Source organism: Lissotriton vulgaris, chromosome 3_1 (assembly GCF_964263255.1).
Source record: "Lissotriton vulgaris chromosome 3_1, aLisVul1.2, whole genome shotgun sequence".
In the NCBI taxonomy this organism is placed as follows: Eukaryota; Metazoa; Chordata; class Amphibia; order Caudata; family Salamandridae; genus Lissotriton; species Lissotriton vulgaris.
The window spans coordinates 1,093,267,376-1,093,293,203 of NC_141689.1; the positions used below are offsets into that span (position 1 = coordinate 1,093,267,376).

The window sequence follows — 25,828 nt, forward strand, 5'->3', positions numbered from 1 at the left end:
GCAGATGAGGTGTCAAGTGGGACAGACCGCACCAATGGACCAGATGACAGCCTGCCCAACAAATGTGCAAGAAAGTCCAACTATGGAAGACTGGACCAGTCACATCAACACTGGAAATCGGTACACGATCACACCCGTAACACAGATGTCAGTGTACAGAACAAGCGGGAAGAAGAAGCAAACTGCGTAAGACGGACTGATCCACTCAGACACCGGAAAGGGGAAGACAAACGCGTCCACGACATCCGAGACAATGAAGAAACTGAGAGGAGGCCATTATCATCACACGAGAGAGGCAGAGACAAAATACCCAGGGATCAAACACAAGAAATAAACATGTGGTTATCAAACAACCTCTCCAGTAAGATGACACCTAAGTCACTTCGAGAAAGGTACCCGGAGAAATATCCCAAAGAGAACTCCGACTCTAGGAGCAGCTCGTCACAACATACTTGTTTCAGAAATCCTCCATTCAAGACACACTCATAGGAACGTTATCAAAGGAAATCGACAAAAGTCTCTTCCGATTTAGAAAGCACATCTGTTCGATCCCTCGAGTCGACCGAGTCATGATCCCGACGACGGCCAAGGCGTCAACAACCTGAACACACCCCAGAACCAAAGGACATTATTCCCATCAAGAGTAACGTATCTCATACCAATGTCTCTAAATACCCAATCACTCCACAAGACAACCTGTCATGTCAGTCGCAGGTATATCAAGACATAAATATTATACCTTCACCGCTGATGGGGTCAGCGAGGCTGACCCAGAGGGCCTACAGAAGAATAAGAGATATAGTGGACATTACCCACCGGATGGGAAAGGACCATCTAGTAACTCTGCAGGGAAAGCCATACGCGTCAACAGAGACAGATCATCATCAGATGAGTGAGAAACATGCCCATTTCAATGCAAAGGAAGATTTGGATCATGAACGCATCGCCTTCAACACAGCACGGCAGGAACCAAGAGAATCATTGCCAAACTTCATCACTTGGTTGCAAAGTCTGGTACAATGCTGCCACTTCAACACATTTACAAATGAGGACACAGTTAGACTCCGGGTAATCGAAGGCTGTTCAAGTTCTAATACAAAGCACAAGATCCTTCGAGGACATTGGTCGTTAAAGGAAATCATCAGTAAGGCCGAAGCTGGAGAGCGGGTCAAAGCAAGAGAAATATCAAAAGAATTGTACCTAAGTGCAAGACACAAAGATACCAGGAAGGAGACATCTCATGTCTGCGAATAAAGCCCAAGAAACAAACAAAACCAGAAACAGGGAGGGTGAAGGCAGATCAGAGTCAAGACAAATGGAGAGACAAAGTGACATGAAATACTCTGAGTCAACAACACAAAAGACTGAGATGATCCAGGATTTCGACAGCTTCACTGATACAACCTCAAGGAGTTATTCAACCTCAAGGAGCCATTCAACATATGGTGCAAACGACTGTGAAGCAGATGAGGTGTCAAGTGGGACAGACCGCACCAATGGACCAGATGACAGCCTGCCCAACAAAAGTGCAAGAAAGGCCAACTATGGAAGACTGGACCAGTCACGTCAACACTGGAAATCGGTACACGATCACACCCGTAACATAGATGTTAGTGCACAGAACAAGCGGGAAGAAGAAGCAAACTGCGTAAGATGGACTGATCCACTCAGACACCGGAAAGAGGAAGACAAACGCATCCAGGACATCCGAGACAATGAAGAAACTGAGAGGAGGCCATTATCATCACACGAGAGAGGCAGAGGCAAAATACCCAGGGATCAAACACAAGAAATAAACATGTGGTTATCAAACAACCTCTCCAGTAAGATGACACCTAAGTCACTTCGAGAAAGATACCCGGAGAAATATCCCAAAGAGAACTCCGACTCTAGGAGCAGCTTGTCACGACATACTTGTTTCAGAAATCCTCCATTCAAGACACACTCATAGGAACGTTATCAAAGGAAATCTACAAAAGACTCTTCCGATTTAGAAAGCACGTCTGTTCGATCCCTCGAGTCGACCGAGTCATGATCCCGACGACGGCCATGGCGTCAACAACCTGAACACACCCCAGAACCAAAGGACATTATTCCCATCAAGAGTAACGTATCTCACACCAATGTCTCTAAATACCCAATCACTCCACAAGACAACCTGTCATGTCAGTCGCAGGTATATCAAGACATAAATAGTATACCTTCGCTGCTGATGGGGTCAGCGAGGCTGACCCAGAGGGCCTACAGAAGAAAAAGAGATAGTGGACATTACCCACCGGATGGGAAAGGACCATCCAGTCACTCTGCAAGGAAAGCCAGAGCGTCAACAGAGACAGATCATCATCAGATGAGAGAGAAACATGCACATGCCCAGACGGTCAAAGGGTTCACCAGTCCCAAACGAGAGTGGGATTGGGTGAGACAACCAGAGGCAGCGAATGAGTCCCCGAACCAAGCTAAGATGGTCTCTCTAGATAGCGCCTTACCGTCTGGTATACATGGCTTTGCACAGGAGCGCAGTGTTGCCCTCAACCGGACAAGACAAAAAGAAGTAAAATCACATGCTGGGGCTCGGAAGAGAACCAGAACAACATCCCCTCATGAAGGAGATCGAGCGTCAATCGAACAAGAGCCACCAAAAGGAAGACTGACTGACGACATCAAGCTGAGCTTTTCACAGTCACCTCAGAAACTAAAGATGAGTAAGATTGCCCGAAATGTTAACTAGTGAGCCGTCCAGGTCCCCCTGCACCACTACAAATGTCTCCACTACCGGAGGGTGTCTGGCAACACATTGTCATTGACTTCTTTGGGCAAGTCAAGTCGGGCCAATATGTCCTAGTCATCATGGACGAATACTCCCGATTCCCCTCCGCACAACTATGCACATCCACGAAAGCAGCTAGCACCATACCGAGTGATACAACGGAACGGAACTATGATCACTGCGGAGACTGACGGATGACGAATTACCCGTAACGTGACGTACTTTAAGAAGTGCCGCCCCAATGTCAAGGAACTACTGACTGAACCAAGAGTAGAGAAAAGAGAACAAGAGACACTACCATTCCACAGTCAGGCACTGATAGAAACCACCGACGAGCGTGAGCGTGACAGCGTTGATCTCCAATCGTGCCCCAGACGGGTCATCACAAAACCGTCCTGCCTGATTGAAGAACTACAAGTAGAGACAGTTAACGACTAGAAAGAAGGGGTGCAAACTATTTGCTGTGTTTTATTTTGTTTTGTTTTATTCTTTCATTTGTTTACAGAGGTGGGAAATGTAATGATGTCCACAAGTGACCACAGCTGTAGGGCACTAGGACCAGCCCGAGGGTGGACGAGGGCGGGCGAAAAGGGAGGAGCTGGGGCTAGGGACGGCAGTTAGCCGTTAGACAAGGAAGGACATGAATAAGGAAGCTGTGGCCTAACACCCTGTGTCTGCGTGTATATGTATTCAGCAACACAATCAAAATGGGGTTGTCTTTTAACCTCAAACCAGTGGCACTGCCTCTCATGCTTATGCAAATGTTCATTTTCTTTTTGAACTTTTTCTACAAATTCACTCCTTTCAATTTCATGTTCCAGTCGCTCTTTCATTATACTCTTTTGAATCCACATGCAAGTGACTGCAATTTTCTAAGGTTTCTCATGTTTAAGTGGGCCATCCGAACCTCTTCTTCAAAAACACGTACAAAGGCAATTTCCATCAGAAGCAGTTTTTATTAATGTCCAATGCATTTCGAGTCTCGAGGACTCTTCGTCAGGGACAACTGAAATTAACAATAAAATGTACATTACAATATTGAAAATACACACTTTCATTGTATTCTACACATGTACTAATTTCACTCCATCTCATAAATATAAACGCCTTAATCCCACATTTAAAATTACTGCACTTTACACTATACTAAAACAGTTTACCCTTCTGTGTAAATACATGTCACTATTACGTTCAGTCAGAGACTCCCAGATCCAATTACCTCATTCTCATTAGTAAACATCAAGACTCTGGCACCTCCCGTGTTCCATTAACCTAAAATGTAATCCTCCCCACTCGCAATCATCGGTCTCCTCCATTTACCTCGCCGTATGTAATGGCCCTGGTTTACATCCCTGCTTTTCCTTCCCCTTCGTGCATTTTTCCACCCACTTCTTTCCTTCTTAATCCCCCATTCTTTTCCTCCCCACTTATAGTTCAAGCCATCTCTTTTCTGCATACTAACTCCTCTCCCCTCTACCTACTCCCCAGATCAGCCCTCTTTAATCTACACCCGAACGGCAGGGAAACAACCCACTTGTACCTGCTGTTAAAAACTGTCCTCCTCACATCTTGCGCCGGAAGATTAACTCCGTGATTTCCCCACCTCCATTTAAACTTAATCTCTACCCCTCCCCTATTCTGTCATGTGATCTTGTCTCACCTACACCAATGGAGATCAACTAACTTATTTACGGGACTCCAAATCCCAAGGTGCACTTCAGCTGTTTACTCAAACTGTTACTAATTAATTAATAGATGTGTCATACTGTTCATAACGCAACCTATACATCTCGTTTTTCCTATTCGAACTGCTTGCAGAATTCTAAAACAATAGACATTATAAAATATGATCGTAAAGTGTCCAAAGTTCATTCTTATTCTTTCGGTGTTAATCCAACTCCCATCGACTCATCGTAAACTCGCTTGATGAAAAAACGATGTTCCGCCTTGCATGTGAAAATTGCAAAATTACACGAAGTTCTTAATTAATCTTATTCTTTCAATGTGGGTGCTAACCCGGTAGGGCTAATCCATTGACAACATCATAAGTAATCGGGTTGCACACCCCTTCCAATACCAAAGTTTCTCCCGTAGCTCTCAAAATCCATCCTATATGCGTGCGTTTACACTGGTGACGTGCCTAGCCCAAACTGCACGTTATTACTAAACACAATCAAAATGGGGTTGTCTTTTAACCTCAAACCAGTGGCACTGCCTCTCATGCTTATGCAAATGTTCATTTTCTTTTTGAACTTTTTCTACAAATTCACTCCTTTCAATTTCATGTTCCAGTCGCTCTTTCATTATACTCTTTTGAATCCACATGCAAGTGACTGCAATTTTCTAAGGTTTCTCATGTTTAAGTGGGCCATCCGAACCTCTTCTTCAAAAACACGTACAAAGGCAATTTCCATCAGAAGCAGTTTTTATTAATGTCCAATGCATTTCGAGTCTCGAGGACTCTTCGTCAGGGACAACTGAAATTAACAATAAAATGTACATTACAATATTGAAAATACACACTTTCATTGTATTCTACACATGTACTAATTTCACTCCATCTCATAAATATAAACGCCTTAATCCCACATTTAAAATTACTGCACTTTACACTATACTAAAACAGTTTACCCTTCTGTGTAAATACATGTCACTATTACGTTCAGTCAGAGACTCCCAGATCCAATTACCTCATTCTCATTAGTAAACATCAAGACTCTGGCACCTCCCGTGTTCCATTAACCTAAAATGTAATCCTCCCCACTCGCAATCATCGGTCTCCTCCATTTACCTCGCCGTATGTAATGGCCCTGGTTTACATCCCTGCTTTTCCTTCCCCTTCGTGCATTTTTCCACCCACTTCTTTCCTTCTTAATCCCCCATTCTTTTCCTCCCCACTTATAGTTCAAGCCATCTCTTTTCTGCATACTAACTCCTCTCCCCTCTACCTACTCCCCAGATCAGCCCTCTTTAATCTACACCCGAACGGCAGGGAAACAACCCACTTGTACCTGCTGTTAAAAACTGTCCTCCTCACATCTTGCGCCGGAAGATTAACTCCGTGATTTCCCCACCTCCATTTAAACTTAATCTCTACCCCTCCCCTATTCTGTCATGTGATCTTGTCTCACCTACACCAATGGAGATCAACTAACTTATTTACGGGACTCCAAATCCCAAGGTGCACTTCAGCTGTTTACTCAAACTGTTACTAATTAATTAATAGATGTGTCATACTGTTCATAACGCAACCTATACATCTCGTTTTTCCTATTCGAACTGCTTGCAGAATTCTAAAACAATAGACATTATAAAATATGATCGTAAAGTTTGTAGAGATCGTAAAGATGTGAGGAGGACAGTTTTTAACAGCAGGTACAAGTGGGTTGTTTCCCTGCCGTTCGGGTGTAGATTAAAGAGGGCTGATCTGGGGAGTAGGTAGAGGGGAGAGGAGTTAGTATGCAGAAAAGAGATGGCTTGAACTATAAGTGGGGAGGAAAAGAATGGGGGATTAAGAAGGAAAGAAGTGGGTGGAAAAATGCACGAAGGGGAAGGAAAAGCAGGGATGTAAACCAGGGCCATTACATACGGCGAGGTAAATGGAGGAGACCGATGATTGCGAGTGGGGAGGATTACATTTTAGGTTAATGGAACACGGGAGGTGCCAGAGTCTTGATGTTTACTAATGAGAATGAGGTAATTGGATCTGGGAGTCTCTGACTGAACGTAATAGTGACATGTATTTACACAGAAGGGTAAACTGTTTTAGTATAGTGTAAAGTGCAGTAATTTTAAATGTGGGATTAAGGCGTTTATATTTATGAGATGGAGTGAAATTAGTACATGTGTAGAATACAATGAAAGTGTGTATTTTCAATATTGTAATGTACATTTTATTGTTAATTTCAGTTGTCCCTGACGAAGAGTCCTCGAGACTCGAAATGCATTGGACATTAATAAAAACTGCTTCTGATGGAAATTGCCTTTGTACGTGTTTTTGAAGAAGAGGTTCGGATGGCCCACTTAAACATGAGAAACCTTAGAAAATTGCAGTCACTTGCATGTGGATTCAAAAGAGTATAATGAAAGAGCGACTGGAACATGAAATTGAAAGGAGTGAATTTGTAGAAAAAGTTCAAAAAGAAAATGAACATTTGCATAAGCATGAGAGGCAGTGCCACTGGTTTGAGGTTAAAAGACAACCCCATTTTGATTGTGTTTAGTAATAACGTGCAGTTTGGGCTAGGCACGTCACCAGTGTAAACGCACGCATATAGGATGGATTTTGAGAGCTACGGGAGAAACTTTGGTATTGGAAGGGGTGTGCAACCCGATTACTTATGATGTTGTCTATGTATTCAGCAAGACACTACACTCTCGGAGGCAGGCGGCTCGGGAGCAAATGGTAATAAAAAGCGCGTTCATGAGCACATGCACTCAATGTAATCTGCGATGGTTTCAGAGCTTGGATGAGCTTCTATACTCTCGTCCTATTTTCGCTTGCGCGATTAATAGGACGAGACCTAAAAATGACACTAGCACAAAGGAAAGGGTTCACCTTAGTTACAACCAGTGGTGGCCGGCATCTACTGAGGGGTGAGGAAGAAACAGAATAAAAAAAAAGAAAAATACATAACGGATCGCAACAACTATGTCCTCCTCCCTCTGACCTCTTCTGCTGGGACTCACATGCAGGCCCCAACAAACTCCCTCGGCCAATCCTGGTCTGCTCACATGCTGTTAACCAGCAATGTGAGCAGTGCCCTGATTTGTGGGAGTGGCCTCTGGCAGTGCTCCCGAGGGCACTGGATTTCTGCACTTGCTCTCAGTCTAGCTGTTTTAAGGCAGCTGGGTTGAGAGGTTTAAAGTGTGGATGCCTGGCTGGCCGTCTCAAGACAGCCCGTCAAAGGGACATGCACACTTTAAACAGTGCAAAGGCAGCCCTCTGCCCACCAATCTTCCCTGCTGTCACTCAGCAGTTCTCGCCCCATCTTGATGCTCTGGGTTCAGGACGGGACGATGAAAAATAAAATGGTAATTAAGAACCATTTTATTTTTAATCTCTGTGGTTTGGGGGGGGGGGGCTTAAGTGGGGCGATGCTCCTCTGCTCCAGTGGAGGAGCCGTCCCTGCACAAACTATTCATTAGAATCACATTCTATATCACAATCTACCTCTGAAACAGCTTAATCACTGCGAGCTGCCTACGGCTGCTGCTTGAATTCTGTTTTCTACCTACTTTTAATATATTGTTTAGGAAGGATTATGCACTGTTTTAAATTTGTTGTTAATGTGCTCCTTTGATTTAAAAAATATTCGAGTGCTTCTGCATATATTTCTGGTTCTGTTTTTAACCTCGCTGCCTGTGTGGGATCGTGCATTGTTACCTGTGGCCCCCCGGTCCACAGCAGTCAAGAGAGGATGGTTTGAGTGGAGGGAGGTCACAGGGCAACTCAGCACGCTAATTTCCAACCCACTTCCAGGTTTTGCCACACGCTACCGCCATTTTCAGGCAAGGGACGCTCTAGTGGTTGCGTTCCCTTCCGAAGGCGGGCCCTTCAAAGGGAGCCTGCGGGACTGTGAAGGGGAAAGTCTTGACCCCTTCGGTCAGTGGTCACCACCTTTAGGTGTGGCTAAAACTCGCACATCACCAACACAGCACTTCACTGAGTAAAAAAGGAATACAAATGTAAGATACCAGACGTTCCGGTTGGAGTGGCACTTTATTTTCCAATTAACAAACAAAGAGCTAAATGCATATTAATTCAAGCAACAATGTAATTCTCTAAATATGACCCAGACTTCGCTCTATCTGGTAAGAATGCTGGATGACTAATGCTCAAAATATCTCGAAGAAATACTGGAGTGAAATGTATTTAAAAAACATAAACACAGATGATCAAAGATGCTACACTACTGAGTACAAGAATATAGAGCCCAACTCTCTATGGGCCAACCATCTGAGACAGGTCCATTGTCATAGATTGCACATTTCTATCAGAGCCCTGAATTATGAGGGCAGGGCAAAAAAGTTGCAAGTAGATTTAGCTAAGACACAACATTTTGCTACTGATTCAGTGTCTGGAAATGGCTGAGAGTGAGGCCAGTTACCTATGTTAAAAGGAGCCTACCATACAGGAATATATCCATGAAGAGAGATAGTTGAAGGGTCAGAGATCTAGAGAGAGAGAGAGATGGGCTATCTGCCCTGGGAGATCCACAACCTGAGTGAGGCGTCGACGTCCCAAGTCAGATAGTCTTCGGCTAGCCGAGAGATCCTTCCACGCTCATGCAGCTGGGCACCCGCAGGAAAGGTCTGACCTCAGATTTGACGGTTGGGTCTTGTTATACCTCAAATTGAGGAACTAAGGTTCTCCGGTGACACTGGCCTACGCCTTGTTCTGTGCAGGCGGTTTGACCGCAAGTGTTCCAGGACACCGGAAGGACACCTGTACTGAACATTTTGTTTTGGACGCCTCTGAACAGTGAACATCTTGTTTTCTTTCCTAAAAAGGACAGGTTGTCATGTACATTTCTAAACTGTGACAGTTGGTCACGTACATTTCTAAAACAGAGACAGTTGGTTACGTACATTTCTTCATATCTGCACGTGCTGGACCTAATGATAGGAGCAGAGTATTGCCGAAGGTTGCTGTTTGAACTTGAGCAAGCTATGTTTCAAAAAAAATAATACTTTTAGCAATGTTTTCAGGAAGCTATACCACGTGAACCAGGGTAAGTGTGTGTGTGTGTGTGGGTGTTGGTCTGGGAGCTGACAGTGAAGCTAAACACTCTTTTGAAGGCCTTTTTTTTTTATCTTGTTTATTTTGGTGCACAGAAACGTGTGTTTGTGAGCCTGCATGCATAGTGGGCCCTGGGGCCTTTATTTACTAATGAGGAAAGCTAGTTATTTTGGCATGTTTTCAGATTTTTATCACGCAGGGCCCATATCAGACCTTCATGTTACCAAGGCTGTCAGAATTCTCCTTTCTGGTGATGTTAGATGGTAGAACGGGACCCTCCATCATCTGCCCCCTCTTGTTCATTTATGAACACACTCTTAAGTGAGTATTTTGTTGAATTTTCTGCTAATGGTGGAATCCATGGCATGTCATTGACATAGCACTTAAAACTAGTTGGACGTGCAACATTTTCGTCTGACCTTAGTAGTTGGATGTACTGTTGACCTGATTTGTTGAGCAGGCGCTCATACTGAGTATCTGCAGTGTCGTTGCTCAGTGTGTCTCTACCTGGGGGAAGAGGTGGGGCTGATGGTACTCCAGAGTGTGTGTCAGGTGGTGCTGGATGTGTACTACATTGTCCTAGCTCGATCATTTGTACCTGTTCTCCATTCCCGTCCCCAGGAGCCCGATCTATGTCTTCATATTTTGGTGTCTGGTAAATCCCTGTCCTAGCATAATTCATCCCTACCGCTTTTGTGCTCAATCTCTTGATACAGTGACTCCCCAGCTGAAAGGTGCAACACAGAAAAACCATAATTCCGACTATAGGTATCATCAGCTTTAGAATAGCAGTTAGCCAGGAGGGCATCCAGTCAAAGTCGAACCAGTTCGTTGGGATAATGTCTGCAGGGGCACCTCCTTCCTCGATCATTTCTTTTCCCAAGTTAGTCAACTCCTCAATGGCCCTTGATATGGATCCGTTGTCCTCGTCGTTTCCAGGTATGAAAGTGCAGCAGGATTTTCCTATTTGATGACACAGACCACCATCTTTGGCCGTTAGCATGTCAAGGAAGTAGCGATGTTCCAGAACCATTAGTCGTAATGGGCGCAGTTCTTCCCTTATTGCATTTAGGCCATCCCTGGTGCTGTTTATTGCTTTCATGACCTCATAGCGAGTTACTTCCAGCCAACGGGCAGTAGCTTGAGTTTGAAACATTGGGAATGCCCCTCCGAAGAAAAGCTGGGCCTCGCTGAAGAGGCGGAACTCTTCTGGGACCTTACCACGGGCTTCTCCTGCAAAGTACTCTGCTGCTCGCCGGTGTCGATGGAGGAATGTCAGGTCACCCGTCATTGGATGTGACAGGATGTGGGAAGCATTTGATGCTGGTACGACCAGATGAATTTCATGCAAAGTTACCAAGGTACACAGTCCGAGCCACTGAGGAGGTAGTTGGGGATAGAGGTGCTCTCCGCAAGCCCAGTAATAATCCATTAGAGTAGTGGTTCCGAACTGCATATCGAAGCTGAAAATCGTGGAATTACAATCTGTGTTGCGCCCAACAGCCACCGAGCCATTTCCTTTGCTTCATAGGCGCTATATTCGTGGACGTCTTCTTCTTCTTCTTCTTCAATGATGGATGGAACGGTGGATGGGAAGTCGTCGTCCTCATTCAGGGGGATCATGGCCATGTTGTTTCCCTCTTTTAGTCCATTGGCTGTTGCTGCGCAGGTGCAGGATCGAAGCGGACGTCTCTCCTGTGGATCCATGCTTTCCTTTCGCTTATCCGGATGGCAGTTGGAGAAGAGTCAATCACTTCAAAGGGTCCGTCGAACTTAGGATCTTTCCAACGCCTGACGTGCCTCCGGATGAAGACGAGAGTTCCAGGACGGATAGGTGGGAGCTCAGGATCGATGGGGCCCTTCTCCTTCCTTTTGGATACCTGGACAGAGAGGAACTGCGCAGCGCGGGTTAGTGTGCACAGGAAGTCATAAAGCTCAGCCTTAACAATCTCAGAGGATGACTCGCTATCAGTTTTGGGCCTGCTGGGAGGGACTGCTACATTTATGGATCGTCCAGTGACAAGTTGGTGGGGGGTGAGGTGGTGATCCGAGCTCGGGGAATTTCTTAATGAGAAGAGGGCCAGTGGGAGACAGTAGAGCCATTTTTTGCCAATGGTGGCGCTAATTTTGCTTATTTTGGTTTTGAGTAAACCGTTGAGGCGCTCACAGATGCCATTGCTTTGGGGGTGGTAAGCGGATGTCAGCTTGTGTCTGATGCCTAGCATTGTGGTGAGAGAGGAGAAGATGGCGTTTGAAAAATGGCTTCCGTTGTCAGTCCTGATGGCGGAAGGAATTCCAAAGCGGGAGATGACGTCACGGAGCAGGAATGTGGCTGCTGCTTTAGCATCGCAGTGGACGCATGGTCCAGCTTCGATCCACCGTGAGAAGGGGCATACTACCACAATGAGATATCGGTAATTCTGGCACCGATCAATCATGTCGACATAGTCAAGGTGGAGTTCTTTGAATGGGCCAGAAGGTTTAGGAATAGTGGAGGCAACGGTTTTGAGAGTTGGGTTTGGGGAATACTGTTGGCAAATGATGCATTTGTTAACAAATAGCTGTATTAGTTCATAAGCATTGGGAATGAACCAGTCTGTTTGTAATGTGGTGGACATGTTATCTCGGGAGACATGTGCGGGAAGGTGAAGTTGATCTAACGCTACCTGCAGTAAGGCTTGTGGCATGACAGGTTTTCCGGACATGGTCTGTCTGTAAATAAAATCAGCAGGGTCCTGCTGTACTCCCCTCTTTTTCCATAACTCTTTCTCTTGTGGTGGTGCACTTTCTTGTATCTCTCTGAGATGCAATTGGGCAATGAAATCGTATGGTTGTGTGTCATCGAGTGGGCAGAAAGCATTTGGATCAAGAGGGGTGGTGTTTGTGCCGTTGTTGTTGTCTGTGTGTGGTGTTAAGGGTACACTGTCTTCATTTGTCTTTGTCAGTTCTGTTGGTGTTACAGCTTGGGCAAGTAAAATTGGGGTGTTGTGTGGGTCATGCTCAGTGAAAGGTAGGGGGGGTCTGGCTGCAGCTTTGGCTGCCCAGTCTGCCAGAGCGTTGCCTCTGGACACAAAGTCTTGTCCATTCGTGTGAGCAGCACATTTGACAACGGCTACCTCTGTTGGAAGTGTCAGGGCTTCTATTAGTTCTTCCAACAATTGTTTGTGACATACCGGTGTTCCATCTGATTTGAGGAATCCGCGCCTTTTCCAGCGCAAGATGCTTGAGTGTGTCGTTGTTGTGACATATGCAGAGTCTGAGTATACAGTGATGCGGTCCCCAGCCCCGTTGTTTAAAGCGGCAATTAGTGCCACTAGTTCAGCGGCTTGGGCGGAGTAGTGCGATGGCAATGTAATTTGTTGTACAATGTCTAGGGAGTCAGAGGACTCATGCTGCTGAGCCCTAACCACTGCGGCTCCTGTGTATCTGATCCCTGTTTCTTGGTCTATTGTGGAGGACCCATCTACAAAATATACAGTGCTGTTTGGCAGGGGGTCCTCTTTTGCTGCTCCTGACTCATCGGGACAATATGTGGCACAGTCATGGGTGTCATCATCAGATGCGGCAATGGGATGGGCAAAGAATGTGGCTGGGTTGACTGTGTGACATTTAACAACCTTCAGGGTGGGTAACGACAGTATGACTTCATAACCTGACACTCTTTGTGTTGTCAATGTTGTTTTAGCTTTCTGAATTATGGCAAAGACAGCGTGCTCAGTGTATAGTGTCAAAGGGGATCCCATGACAATGGGTGTGCTTTTATCCACTGCGAAGGCTGCCGCAGCAAGAGCTTGCTCGCAGGGGTAATGACCTTTCATGACTGAATCTAGCATTCCGCTGAAGTAAGCAAGGGGCTTGTGGCCCATTGGGTATTTCTGAGTGAGGACGGCAGTCATGACCTGGCCATTGCAGTGGGTAAAGAGGTAGAATTCTTTTGCGTAGTCAGGTGTGCCTAACACTGGTGCGTTTGTTATTTCATCTTTGAGCTGTTTAAAGGAGGCTGTCATTTCAGGTGTCCAGTCTATTTTGTTGCGTCTGTCTTTGGCTGCTTTAACTGCTTTCAACAAAGGGGCAGTTATTGTGGAAAAATCAAAGACCCACTGGCGGACATAGTTCACTAATCCTAGGAACTTTTGCATGTCTTTGACAGTTTGGGGCTCTGATGTCCCTTTGATGGCTTCAACTCTGTCTGGCGTGACCCGTCTCCCTGATGCTGATATTAACTGACCGAGGTATTGTACTTCTGTTTGGCAGTACTGAAGTTTGTTTTTGTCCACCTTGTAGCCTCTGTGAGCTAGTGTGGTGAGCAGAGAGACTGTATCAGTTCTGCACTGGGATTCTGTAGTGCTGCAGAGCAAAATGTCATCGACATACTGCAGTAAGGTACTGTGACATTGGAAGTTCGATAAGTCCTCTTTGACGACTCTGTTGAATACGCTCGGGGACTCACAGTACCCCTGAGGCAAACGCCGGTAAGTCATTTGCACCCCGCCGAATACGAAAGCCAATAAGTACTGGCTGTCTGGGTGAAGGGGGACGCTGAAAAACGCATTTTTCAGGTCAATCACCGAAAAGTATTGTGCATTCGGGGGAACATTGGTGAGGATGACGGAAGGGTCTGGGACAATGGGAAATTCTGGTACCACTATGTTGTTAATTGAGCGCAAATCATGAACTAGACGCCACTGATTGGTCTTGCCCTTGCGCACAGGAAAAAGGCAGGTGTTAACTGGAGATACACATGGGTATATGACTCCTTGATCTAACAGGGCTTGTATTGTTGGGGCAATGCCTTCCTCTGCTTCCTTGGAAAGTGGGTACTGTTTTATTCTGGGTAGGATCGCGCCTTGTTTCAGTGTTATCTTAAAGGGAGTAGCAGAGCGGATGAGGCCCACATCATTGGGACCAGTGGTCCACAGGTGTGGCGGGACTTGAGCTAAGTCAGCTTCACGCACTGAGTCATATTCCTGCGGGGCAGTGGGCGTTCTTTTTTCTACCGTCACCGATAGAGGTACCTCATCCATATAGACAATCTCTGTTATTGGATGGTTGTCAGGATCACCAAAGAGCTGTTCATCTGAGATGTCCCTCACTTGGTGTCCGGGGTGTATGAAAATTACACATGCCCAGGAGCGCATATTGTCGTCTCCTGCTATGAATGCCCCGTATGTAGGTGTAATGTGAAGAGCATGTATGCCTAGGATCATGCTTTTGTCCCATATGTGAAAGTGCTGGGACTCCGGACGAAAGAGAAATTCCTTCGGGAGCTGGACAGTTCGCTGGTGCAGTTCAGGTGTGTTGGCTACAATGATGTGTACCGCGGTGGAGAACGCTTGTTCATCCACAGGGCGGGCCCTCATTTGATCTGTCAGGGAAGATTGAGCTGTGAGTGCCATCATTCTAGCTAAGGGTGTGCCAGGTATAGAGCAAACCATTGTTCCGTTCTCATGGAAGTGAATAGTCATGTTCAGTTTAGCCATTAGGTCTCTCCCTAAAAGGTTGACTGGAGAGTGTGGTGAATAAAGCAGTTGTTGCTCCAGCACCCGGTCTCCTATTTGCAGGGGTACTGGCTTTGTGAAGGGGACCCTTGCTATTGCCCCAGAGAATCCCTGTGTGTCCGCTACTTGATCAGAAATAGGCAGGTGTCCGCCTGTAATGCAGGAGTACGTGGCGCCTGTGTCTATGAGGAAGCTATATGTTTTGTTATTTATCGTGACCAGGACGGTGGGGTCATCTTCACCGCTCATGATGCATGATAAAACTGGGCACACAAGAGTTGTCTGTGGGCTGTCCTAGCGTGAGTATTGCTGGATGGTGCCTTGTGCAAATGGGTTATTGGAAGTGATTACCACACCACCTGGTGGTGGGGCAGCTTGGGCTTGGGGCATCGCTTGGTACGAGGATGACTGTTGCTGCAGTTGCACGGGAACTTGCATCATTGTGGATGGCTGTTGAGCTTGGGTCATTACGGGTGTTTGGAGCTGTGCTAGTTGCATATTCTGCTGCGGTGCTTGTTGGGCATAAGCATACACCATCTGGGGTGCTTGTGCGTACATTTGTTGTTGTGGTTGTAACTGCAGGGGTGCTTGTTGGGCGGGACCCATAACTTGTTGGGCTTGGTCTCGAATCCTAGAGCGACACTCTCTTTGCAGGTGTCCCACCTTGTGACAATAGAAGCATGTACGTTGGCCTGACTGTGGTTGGGCCCTTTGCTGTCCATTGCCCCTTCCCTGCATCCCGGTATTTCTATTGTTGTTGTAATACTGATGTTGGTCATTACTGTAGGCCGGTTGTGGTGCCAGATACTGCACTGGGGGCTGTTGTTGGATGTACTGCACTGTGGGCTGCTGCTGGGCTTGCACATACTGTACTGTCTGTTGTGGTGGAGTCTGCACATACTGTATGGCTGGCTGTGGTGAAGTCTGTACATACTGTATGGCTGGTTGTATTTGTGGCGGCTGCGGCTGTGCTTGCGCATACTGCACGGCAGGCTGCTGCACTTGCTGTGGAGTGGGCTGGGGATTGTTGGCGAGGACATTTCGAGCGTCCTGTGGAAAGGTGGTGACAGCTGTCATTTGGCTGACTGGTGCCGCCAGCATGAGATTGTCCACTGTATCCTTTTTCTTATTAAGCTTCTGCTGTACTAGCTTTGCGGCTGCATTTTCAATGGCTAATTGTCTACTTTTTTCCTGTTCTATTTTCTTTTTGCAGAAATGTATGATGTGGTCCTGTATTTCAGGCCATGGTTTTGCTTCCATGGCTACTACCCCATCTAATTTCTCCTGCACGTCGTCTGGCAATCCCCTCTTAACCATGTGGTAAAAGAGCCTGCTATTTCCTCCAGTTGTATTCCAGGAGTCACCTAGCTCTTGATGCCATTTTTCTTTCATTCTAGAAATGAAATTAATAGGGTCCTCATTTGTTTGCATAGTCAGAGACATGAGGGACCCAATGTCGGGAACATCAGGGTATTTTAATTTCAACTTAGTCCAGACTGCCGCCCTTATTTTATCAAATGCTTCCCCATCATATTTTGTCTCGTTCATTGTTATTAACCCTCTACTGATACTTGTGAAAATTTCTTCTGCTTCCCCTCCCATGATGGATATAAGCAAACTTTTCATGTCTCCAATCCCTGGTTTGGTGCCTGTGGTGTTCTTTTCTAGGGCCACTATCCATTTGCTGGCACCCTCTGTGAGGGGTGGAAGGTTCTTTTTAATGGCTTCCTTCTCTGCATAAGACCAGCAATTATATATGGCGGGGGCCCCTGGTGTTTTGTATATTAGCGGCATCTGGCGGCTAATCCCTACACCTGGATATTTCGGTCTTGTGGTGTCATATCTTATGGCATATTTCTGCCAAATTTCGAGACTGGCTCGCATATAGTCGTAGTCCCAGTCTTCATCCCCTACACCCTCCAGGATACATTCTACAGCTGTGGCCATATGCTGTGGTTCGAAAGACCCTTCCCTTGGCCAGGGGATCATCTGTGGGGCTAGGGACTCTGTCCATCCGGCCAGATTGTCTGTGAAGGGGATGACAGCGAAGTCTGAATTCTCGCCTATCTCCACTATTTGGTTGGGAGTAAGGTCCTTGTCCCGCAGGGCACAAGGCCTGCTGAGGAACATGCCATTGCCTGTTCTAGCTCGAGTGTTTCGCATGGAGGCAGTGCCGGTGACTTGGTATTTGATGGGAGCGTCATTGCCAGGGGCATCGTATGCGATGTCCTCTGGGCGTCCGTGTGTTCCCAACACAGTTAGTCTTTCTACCTCCGTTGTCCTTTTCTTCTTTTTCGTCACAGGGTCCCTTGTGTTTGATAATTCCTGATTATCAAAGAATGGGTTTATGGGACGTTCTGTCTGATTGTGAAAGAATGGGTTTGTTGGTTGTTCTGTCAAGCTTGGGGCGCGTGACGGGCTGAGGGAGTCTCTTATGGCTGGGGCGGATGGTTGAGCAAACGGGTCTGCTATGGGCGCGAGATACCGAGATGGTGTGTCAGGGAGTGTGAAATGGACCTGTGACGACCCAATGGGCATGGGTATATGGTCAGGCGCAGTAGTCTGGTGGCTCTGGGAGGGGGACCCATGGTACTGTACTCCGGGTAGTCTTTCATAGTTTCCCATGTCCCGAGAGGGACCCGCTTTTTGCATGGATGTGGACGGGAAAGGTAGTGTCTGTAGTTGACTGTGGCCTGGGTCCCTAGTCCCTTCAGCACCTCCAAAGGGATCGGCCTGTGATGTTTGCTGGGTGGGTGACGTGTTGGGGTGAGTGATTCTGAGAGTCTCAGATAGCCTGTCGCTGATGTGTTCTAGCTTACATGACGCGCGTCGCATTAGCCGCATTAGGGCGTCATGGTCAGGGTCGTGTGGTGCTTCACTGCTGATCATGTCTGCTCGGGTATCCCCGTTGGGACTGCACTCTAGGCTTTTATTGAGCTCTGTGGCCGGTCTCCAGTTGTCATAATGGATCAACTCAGGTGCCGGCGGGCCCTGTGTCTCCCTGTCCTTATTTTGTTGGTGAACAGAGGCGAAGGTTATCAACGGTTCGGCTGTGTTTGCGCCGCAAAAGGGCATATCTTTTTGCGAAGTGGGCCCTTGGTCCTGAGAGAGTGGAGCATTGGCCTCGCGGAGGCTATTGGGATCATGGTAGTGCGGGAGTGCATGGCGAGAGGAGTGGTGTGATGACGCGTGTGAATTGTTTGGTGAGGCGATGGACCTACAGTCCGCATTTTCGTCCTCCTCCTCACCCGGTAGGGCTGGGACGGAGGAGGGGTTCAGTTGCAGTGAAAACTGCGCACTTATTTGTCCTGGCAACCCTGGGACTGTGGCGTGCAGTGTTGGACTGCCACCGGCGGCAGGGGTTACGTGGAGGGGACTGACTGGGGCTTGCATTGTGACGGGTGTGGTGGTTGGACCTGTGACGGGCAGTAGTGGGCCACTGCTGATGCCGGGTGGCGGCGATGAGGCAGTACTACCGCCACCACTTGGTGGAGGGTGTTCGGGTGTGGAAAAGAGGTCACTTGGGAGTTGATCGTATCCGACAGTGGGTAAGGAGTTAGTTGTGCTCTGTAAATCTAGTTCTTTGTTCTTTGCTGTTCCTAGGGCAGGGTACATGCCATTGGCCTGATATGGTGGGGGCGCAGAAGGTGCAGTGGGCAGGGTGGCAGGATGCTCTTGCGTGTTCTCTTTAAAAATACGCCAGAGAGCTAAGGTTTCTTTCCTTTTTTGTAATCTGGCTCCAGAATATTTGGTGTTTAGGAACGTGGTGGCGTGCTCGAGAGTATTTACGTCAAAAGAACCTTCAGAGGGCCACGGATAATCCATATTCTTGGTTAATTTGTGAAGCTCCCTACAGTGTTTGAGTATGCGTTTTTCTTGGGCACTGAAAGTTTTCAGGACATGTTGGAGTGGTGTTGCCATGACAAGATATTTGTGGGCCGGCAAGGCAGGGACTTCAATGTGGGGTATTGGCCACGCTTCTCTAGAGATCAGGCACGAGTTCTTCTGCTACTCCTGCTAGGGCGTGGTCATAAACCTCCTTTTGTAACTCTCTATTTTGTGTGGGGGTGCAACCAGGGAACTGGAGTTGGCCACCAAAGCAGGCGTCTGCTATCTGAGACTGGAGTGGGTGTCTGGGGAAGAATCCTGACAGGATTGCTGGTCCTCCCAAATTTGCAAGATGCACAATAAAATATATATGATAGCCGTACGGTGTTTTATACACGGTGGGATCCTGTATCCTATTCATGAGGTTACTGAGTGCCTATATGGTTGCTGCAAACCTGTGTGGGATACCGTCTGATGTATATATGAGAAACTGAGCAACCCTGCCTGGTTGTTTTCGCCTAGATGTTGTGAGGGCTGGGGTCTGTGGGCTGTGAAGTTTGTGCAGGACTAGAGTTGTGAGGAGGCAGGTCTCTGATGAGTTCTTCTCCTACTTCAGTACAGACGATGTGGTAGAGTATGAATCTTAAATCTATTTCGTCAGGTCCCCTGTATTTTCCCTCTGGGGAGAAATCAGGGAATTCAAGATTGTGACGGGCAAAGGCGTCGCGAATTTTGCTTTGCAGTGGGTTCCGTGGCCAGGAGGACTCGAATACAGTGGGAAGTTCTAGGCCTGGGGATAGTAGGCGGATCCTTATGTAGATCCACTCTGGAGTTCTATGCACTGACGTGCCAAATATTCGTTTATCGTAAACTGCCTGAAGAGCCTGCATGGGGTTAGCTTCCTGTGATTTGATAGGCAGGTGATGCAGAGGTGTAGTGAGTGCTGCTGTGATCCTTTAGTTATGGGGGCGGTGGTGCGTGGAACTGTTTGTGTGGGAGAGCCTTTACTTCAGGCTCGGCGGGGCGTGAAAATGCTGGTGCGAGAGATAGAGTGACTTGACGAGGGTATGCGTAATCGATATTGAGTGCCCGAAATATAGAGAGGAGAACAGTGCTACTGAGGGGTGTGACGTGGACGAAACAAGAGGGATGTCCGTCAGAAATGCCTACAACGTTATTGTTTATCAGGAATATGGTGATATGATCAGTGGTATGATCACACATTCCCTTATGTGAAAAGTTGGAGCAGTGTGGTGGATTCTGCAGGTGTAGCAGAGTGTGGGATCCACAGTAAGTTATGACTAATCGGACAGTAGTGCTCTCAGAAGAGGTGATGTATCTTCTTGGAACTGTGGGTGATAGGAGTAGGAGTTGGAGGCGGATGGCGGGGGCAAGTCTGGAGCGGTCTCTGCTGGCGATGGGATGCCCACTATTTCAGATGCAGCACCTAATTGTATGGAGCCAACAGAAGGCTCGTCGTCAGTGATGAGAATGGGTGAGGCAGCAGGGTAATTTGGGTATTCTAGGTATTCCAGGGGAAGAGAGTGGGGGACAGACAGGGTGCACGAGTCAGAGGCGTGTTCTGTATATAGTAGCTGAGGGGCCGTAGTGTCAGGAGAGGGTGGGGTAAGAGACAAGGCTGGGAGGCTATCCAGAGATTGGGCTGAGATGTTAAGCTGGGTGCCTGGCGTAAAATCAGCGCCGAGAAGTGTCCAGGCGGCTGCTAGTATGGTGCGGTGGCCGTCAGTAAGGAGAGTGAATTCGTTAGTAGCAGAGTTGTGGATGATGTCAGGTGTATCGTGGAAGAACTGAATAGTAAAATGTTGAATAGGTGGTGGGGTGGTGGACATTACGAAAAGAAGGTGTATGGCATGTCAGGTGTAGGCGAGGGATGTAGGGAGGTAGGGGAGGATGAATGACTTATTCCCTCCTGTTGGTAATCAATTGTGAAGCAAATGATTGGCACAATAATGGGCAATGAGGCGTGCGAGGAATGGGGTATTTATAAGGCGTGTGGTACACTGTACGTAGGTTAGGGACAAGGCAGATAGATGAGTAAGGGAACAATGGGTCACAGGGAAGGGAGTTGGTGTTGTAGTCACAAAGCACAGCTGCTACTTACACAAAGCACATGCATGCAAGAGCACATGTGACATAGAGCAGGGCAAATGAACAAAACATGAAATTGAGAAGGTCAATAATCAACACAGTACATAATCAACAACATGATGACAGAACAATAAATACTGATGACCTACAGAGGATGCATCCTGAAGATATAATGAAGTAGACGAACAGATGAATCATCGAGATATAAAAGAACGATGTAGATATTAAATGTCAGAACTTGAAGATCAGATCAAATGAGCAATATATGAAAGAAAAGAAAGATGTAGAAAATAAATTGCAGTACTTGAGGACCAAAGCAAAGATGAAGACATGAAAGTCACTTAAAGATCAAGAGATGAAATGTCACTTTTTTTTTTTTTTTTTTTTTTTTTTAACAATGTGATCAACGACCTGAAGATATCCACGGGCTGGGTATGCAATTCCAGTAATGGAAGAACAGAGATGGAATAAGGCAGAACATGGAAGAAGAGAGAACAGAGATGTCAGAAGTACCAATGGTGGCAAAGGAAGGAGTGGAGTATTTAGTGAGCGAAAGAATGAACGTCAGCAATGTAGAGATGCAATAGCAGGAGAGTGAGAGAGAGAGACAGTGTAAAGCAATGACAGCAGCAATGTTAAATGGTACGAGGAGGGAGGGAAAGAGGGAGGGAGGAAAAGAACAGGGTGCCGTGAATGAAAGAGGTAGGTATGGATAGGGAGAGAGGGGAGTGTTGAAGTGGCAGTGAGAAAAAAAATGAAGGAGGAATATGGGAGAGAAAAAAGAGGAGCGAGAGAATATGTATAGAGTTAAATGTTAAGGAAGGGTGGGTGCTCGGGGGAGCTGTGAGGCAGAGTGGCACTGCTGCGCCAGGGGAGGAAGTGAGTCCGCGATGAGCGGAATGAACCACAGATGGCACAGAGCAGTTCCTCTTGCCGCTGGTGTGAAAGGCAGGAAGTCCGTGGGCGTTGGCTGGGGCGCTGGGTCCGTGGGCGTTGGCTGGGTGGCCGTAGGAGCAACAGGGAAATGTACAGTAATACAGCCAGACCGTGTAAAAATAGGTCCGGAGGAAAGTAAAGCGAAGGCAGAGGCCGCATTGAGGAGGGGTGGACAGTAAGGCTGAGAAGTGGAGTGAAGGGAGGGGTGGGTGGGGGATTCGAAGGCGGTGGAAAAAAAACAGAAGTAGAAAGGGCACGGTATGTAGTGAATTGAAATGGGAGAAAAGAAAAATTATTTATGGCATGACGATGAAAAAAAAAGAGAGAAGACAGTGTAGTAGTGAATTGAAATGGGAGAAAAGAAAAATTATTTATGGCATGACGATGAAAAAAAAAAGAGAGAAGACAGTGTAGTATTTTGGCAAAGTAGTGAAGGGAAGTAGCCAATGGTAAAGGCAGGTGGCAAGGATGCCAGAGTGTGAAAGTCAGAGTCAAACGACCCCCAGTGGAGCACCTAGAACCTCCGACCCTGGATAATTCCAGGGGACACCCAGCTCCCAAGACTCGACTTGGAAGAGGGATCAGAAACCTGCCCACAGAAAAGGGGCAGGGTGGGTCTCAAACCCGAGTCAGGACCTGTACAGTCCGGACCACACCCAGCTCACAGACTCAAACTGTCGAGTGGGATCAGAAACCTGGGGGTAGTTGACAGGAGAGAGTAACCACAGAGGCGCTCTCCTCGGCCTGGAACCGACAGAGAGAGAGTTGTCTGACACCGACAAACCACAAACCACAACAGCAATTGTTAAGAACAGATATGTGCAAAAATGAGGCGCAGAACTATTGACATGAAAATCGTAAATGACAAGTTAGAAAATGCTCTCCTCGGCCTGGAACCGACAGAGAGAGAGTTGTCTGACACCGACAAACCACAAACCACAACAGCAATTGTTAAGAACAGATATGTGCAAAAATGAGGCGCAGAACTATTGACATGAAAATCGTAAATGACAAGTTAGAAAATGTGACCACTGAGGGGCACAGAGGGTTCTTGGATCGTGACCATGTGCAATTCTGTGGGGGGGGTTAGGAGTCCAGCCCAGAACCAGGCACACGGGGCCCGCACAGCCAAATAGCTAACACCGGGACTCAAGGGGGGAAAAATAAAACGTTCCTTGACTCACCAATGGTAGGCAAGAGGCTGCGGCGAGGGCACCCAATGCGGCTCGTGGTAGACCACCAAATTCCTCCTCAGAATGGAACAGGCAGGTACGATGGATGAAGTTGGGCGCCACGTGTGAAGGGGAAAGTCTTGACCCCTTCGGTCAGTGGTCACCACCTTTAGGTGTGGCTAAAACTCGCACATCACCAACACAGCACTTCACTGAGTAAAAAAGGAATACAAATGTAAGATACCAGACGTTCCGGTTGGAGTGGCACTTTATTTTCCAATTAACAAACAAAGAGCTAAATGCATATTAATTCAAGCAACAATGTAATTCTCTAAATATGACCCAGACTTCGCTCTATCTGGTAAGAATGCTGGATGACTAATGCTCAAAATATCTCGAAGAAATACTGGAGTGAAATGTATTTAAAAAACATAAACACAGATGATCAAAGATGCTACACTACTGAGTACAAGAATATAGAGCCCAACTCTCTATGGGCCAACCATCTGAGACAGGTCCATTGTCATAGATTGCACATTTCTATCAGAGCCCTGAATTATGAGGGCAGGGCAAAAAAGTTGCAAGTAGATTTAGCTAAGACACAACATTTTGCTACTGATTCAGTGTCTGGAAATGGCTGAGAGTGAGGCCAGTTACCTATGTTAAAAGGAGCCTACCATACAGGAATATATCCATGAAGAGAGATAGTTGAAGGGTCAGAGATCTAGAGAGAGAGAGAGATGGGCTATCTGCCCTGGGAGATCCACAACCTGAGTGAGGCGTCGACGTCCCAAGTCAGATAGTCTTCGGCTAGCCGAGAGATCCTTCCACGCTCATGCAGCTGGGCACCCGCAGGAAAGGTCTGACCTCAGATTTGACGGTTGGGTCTTGTTATACCTCAAATTGAGGAACTAAGGTTCTCCGGTGACACTGGCCTACGCCTTGTTCTGTGCAGGCGGTTTGACCGCAAGTGTTCCAGGACACCGGAAGGACACCTGTACTGAACATTTTGTTTTGGACGCCTCTGAACAGTGAACATCTTGTTTTCTTTCCTAAAAAGGACAGGTTGTCATGTACATTTCTAAACTGTGACAGTTGGTCACGTACATTTCTAAAACAGAGACAGTTGGTTACGTACATTTCTTCATATCTGCACGTGCTGGACCTAATGATAGGAGCAGAGTATTGCCGAAGGTTGCTGTTTGAACTTGAGCAAGCTATGTTTCAAAAAAAATAATACTTTTAGCAATGTTTTCAGGAAGCTATACCACGTGAACCAGGGTAAGTGTGTGTGTGTGTGTGGGTGTTGGTCTGGGAGCTGACAGTGAAGCTAAACACTCTTTTGAAGGCCTTTTTTTTTTATCTTGTTTATTTTGGTGCACAGAAACGTGTGTTTGTGAGCCTGCATGCATAGTGGGCCCTGGGGCCTTTATTTACTAATGAGGAAAGCTAGTTATTTTGGCATGTTTTCAGATTTTTATCACGCAGGGCCCATATCAGACCTTCATGTTACCAAGGCTGTCAGAATTCTCCTTTCTGGTGATGTTAGATGGTAGAACGGGACCCTCCATCATCTGCCCCCTCTTGTTCATTTATGAACACACTCTTAAGTGAGTATTTTGTTGAATTTTCTGCTAATGGTGGAATCCATGGCATGTCATTGACATAGCACTTAAAACTAGTTGGACGTGCAACATTTTCGTCTGACCTTAGTAGTTGGATGTACTGTTGACCTGATTTGTTGAGCAGGCGCTCATACTGAGTATCTGCAGTGTCGTTGCTCAGTGTGTCTCTACCTGGGGGAAGAGGTGGGGCTGATGGTACTCCAGAGTGTGTGTCAGGTGGTGCTGGATGTGTACTACATTGTCCTAGCTCGATCATTTGTACCTGTTCTCCATTCCCGTCCCCAGGAGCCCGATCTATGTCTTCATATTTTGGTGTCTGGTAAATCCCTGTCCTAGCATAATTCATCCCTACCGCTTTTGTGCTCAATCTCTTGATACAGTGACTCCCCAGCTGAAAGGTGCAACACAGAAAAACCATAATTCCGACTATAGGTATCATCAGCTTTAGAATAGCAGTTAGCCAGGAGGGCATCCAGTCAAAGTCGAACCAGTTCGTTGGGATAATGTCTGCAGGGGCACCTCCTTCCTCGATCATTTCTTTTCCCAAGTTAGTCAACTCCTCAATGGCCCTTGATATGGATCCGTTGTCCTCGTCGTTTCCAGGTATGAAAGTGCAGCAGGATTTTCCTATTTGATGACACAGACCACCATCTTTGGCCGTTAGCATGTCAAGGAAGTAGCGATGTTCCAGAACCATTAGTCGTAATGGGCGCAGTTCTTCCCTTATTGCATTTAGGCCATCCCTGGTGCTGTTTATTGCTTTCATGACCTCATAGCGAGTTACTTCCAGCCAACGGGCAGTAGCTTGAGTTTGAAACATTGGGAATGCCCCTCCGAAGAAAAGCTGGGCCTCGCTGAAGAGGCGGAACTCTTCTGGGACCTTACCACGGGCTTCTCCTGCAAAGTACTCTGCTGCTCGCCGGTGTCGATGGAGGAATGTCAGGTCACCCGTCATTGGATGTGACAGGATGTGGGAAGCATTTGATGCTGGTACGACCAGATGAATTTCATGCAAAGTTACCAAGGTACACAGTCCGAGCCACTGAGGAGGTAGTTGGGGATAGAGGTGCTCTCCGCAAGCCCAGTAATAATCCATTAGAGTAGTGGTTCCGAACTGCATATCGAAGCTGAAAATCGTGGAATTACAATCT

General features: G+C 46.9%; 2 protein-coding genes across 2 annotated transcripts; both read right to left on the reverse strand.

Annotated features, from left to right (window-relative positions):
* Positions 1 to 8,548: 8,548 nt before the first annotated feature.
* Positions 8,549 to 10,980, reverse strand: LOC147727472 (syncytin-2-like). Its single transcript, XM_086963123.1, has one exon. It carries the CDS (start codon positions 10,963 to 10,965, stop codon positions 9,766 to 9,768), a length of 1,200 nt encoding a protein of 399 aa, XP_086819249.1. The 5' UTR covers positions 10,966 to 10,980; the 3' UTR covers positions 8,549 to 9,765.
* Positions 10,981 to 11,080: 100 nt separating this feature from the next.
* LOC147727473 (syncytin-2-like) lies at positions 11,081 to 25,797 on the reverse strand. The gene is made up of 3 exons (XM_086963124.1): positions 23,823 to 25,797; positions 23,065 to 23,264; positions 11,081 to 11,404 (listed from the first exon to the last, which is right to left on the reverse strand). Exon 1 carries the CDS (start codon positions 25,795 to 25,797, stop codon positions 24,598 to 24,600), a length of 1,200 nt encoding a protein of 399 aa, XP_086819250.1. The 3' UTR covers positions 11,081 to 11,404; positions 23,065 to 23,264; positions 23,823 to 24,597.
* Positions 25,798 to 25,828: the final 31 nt, after the last annotated feature.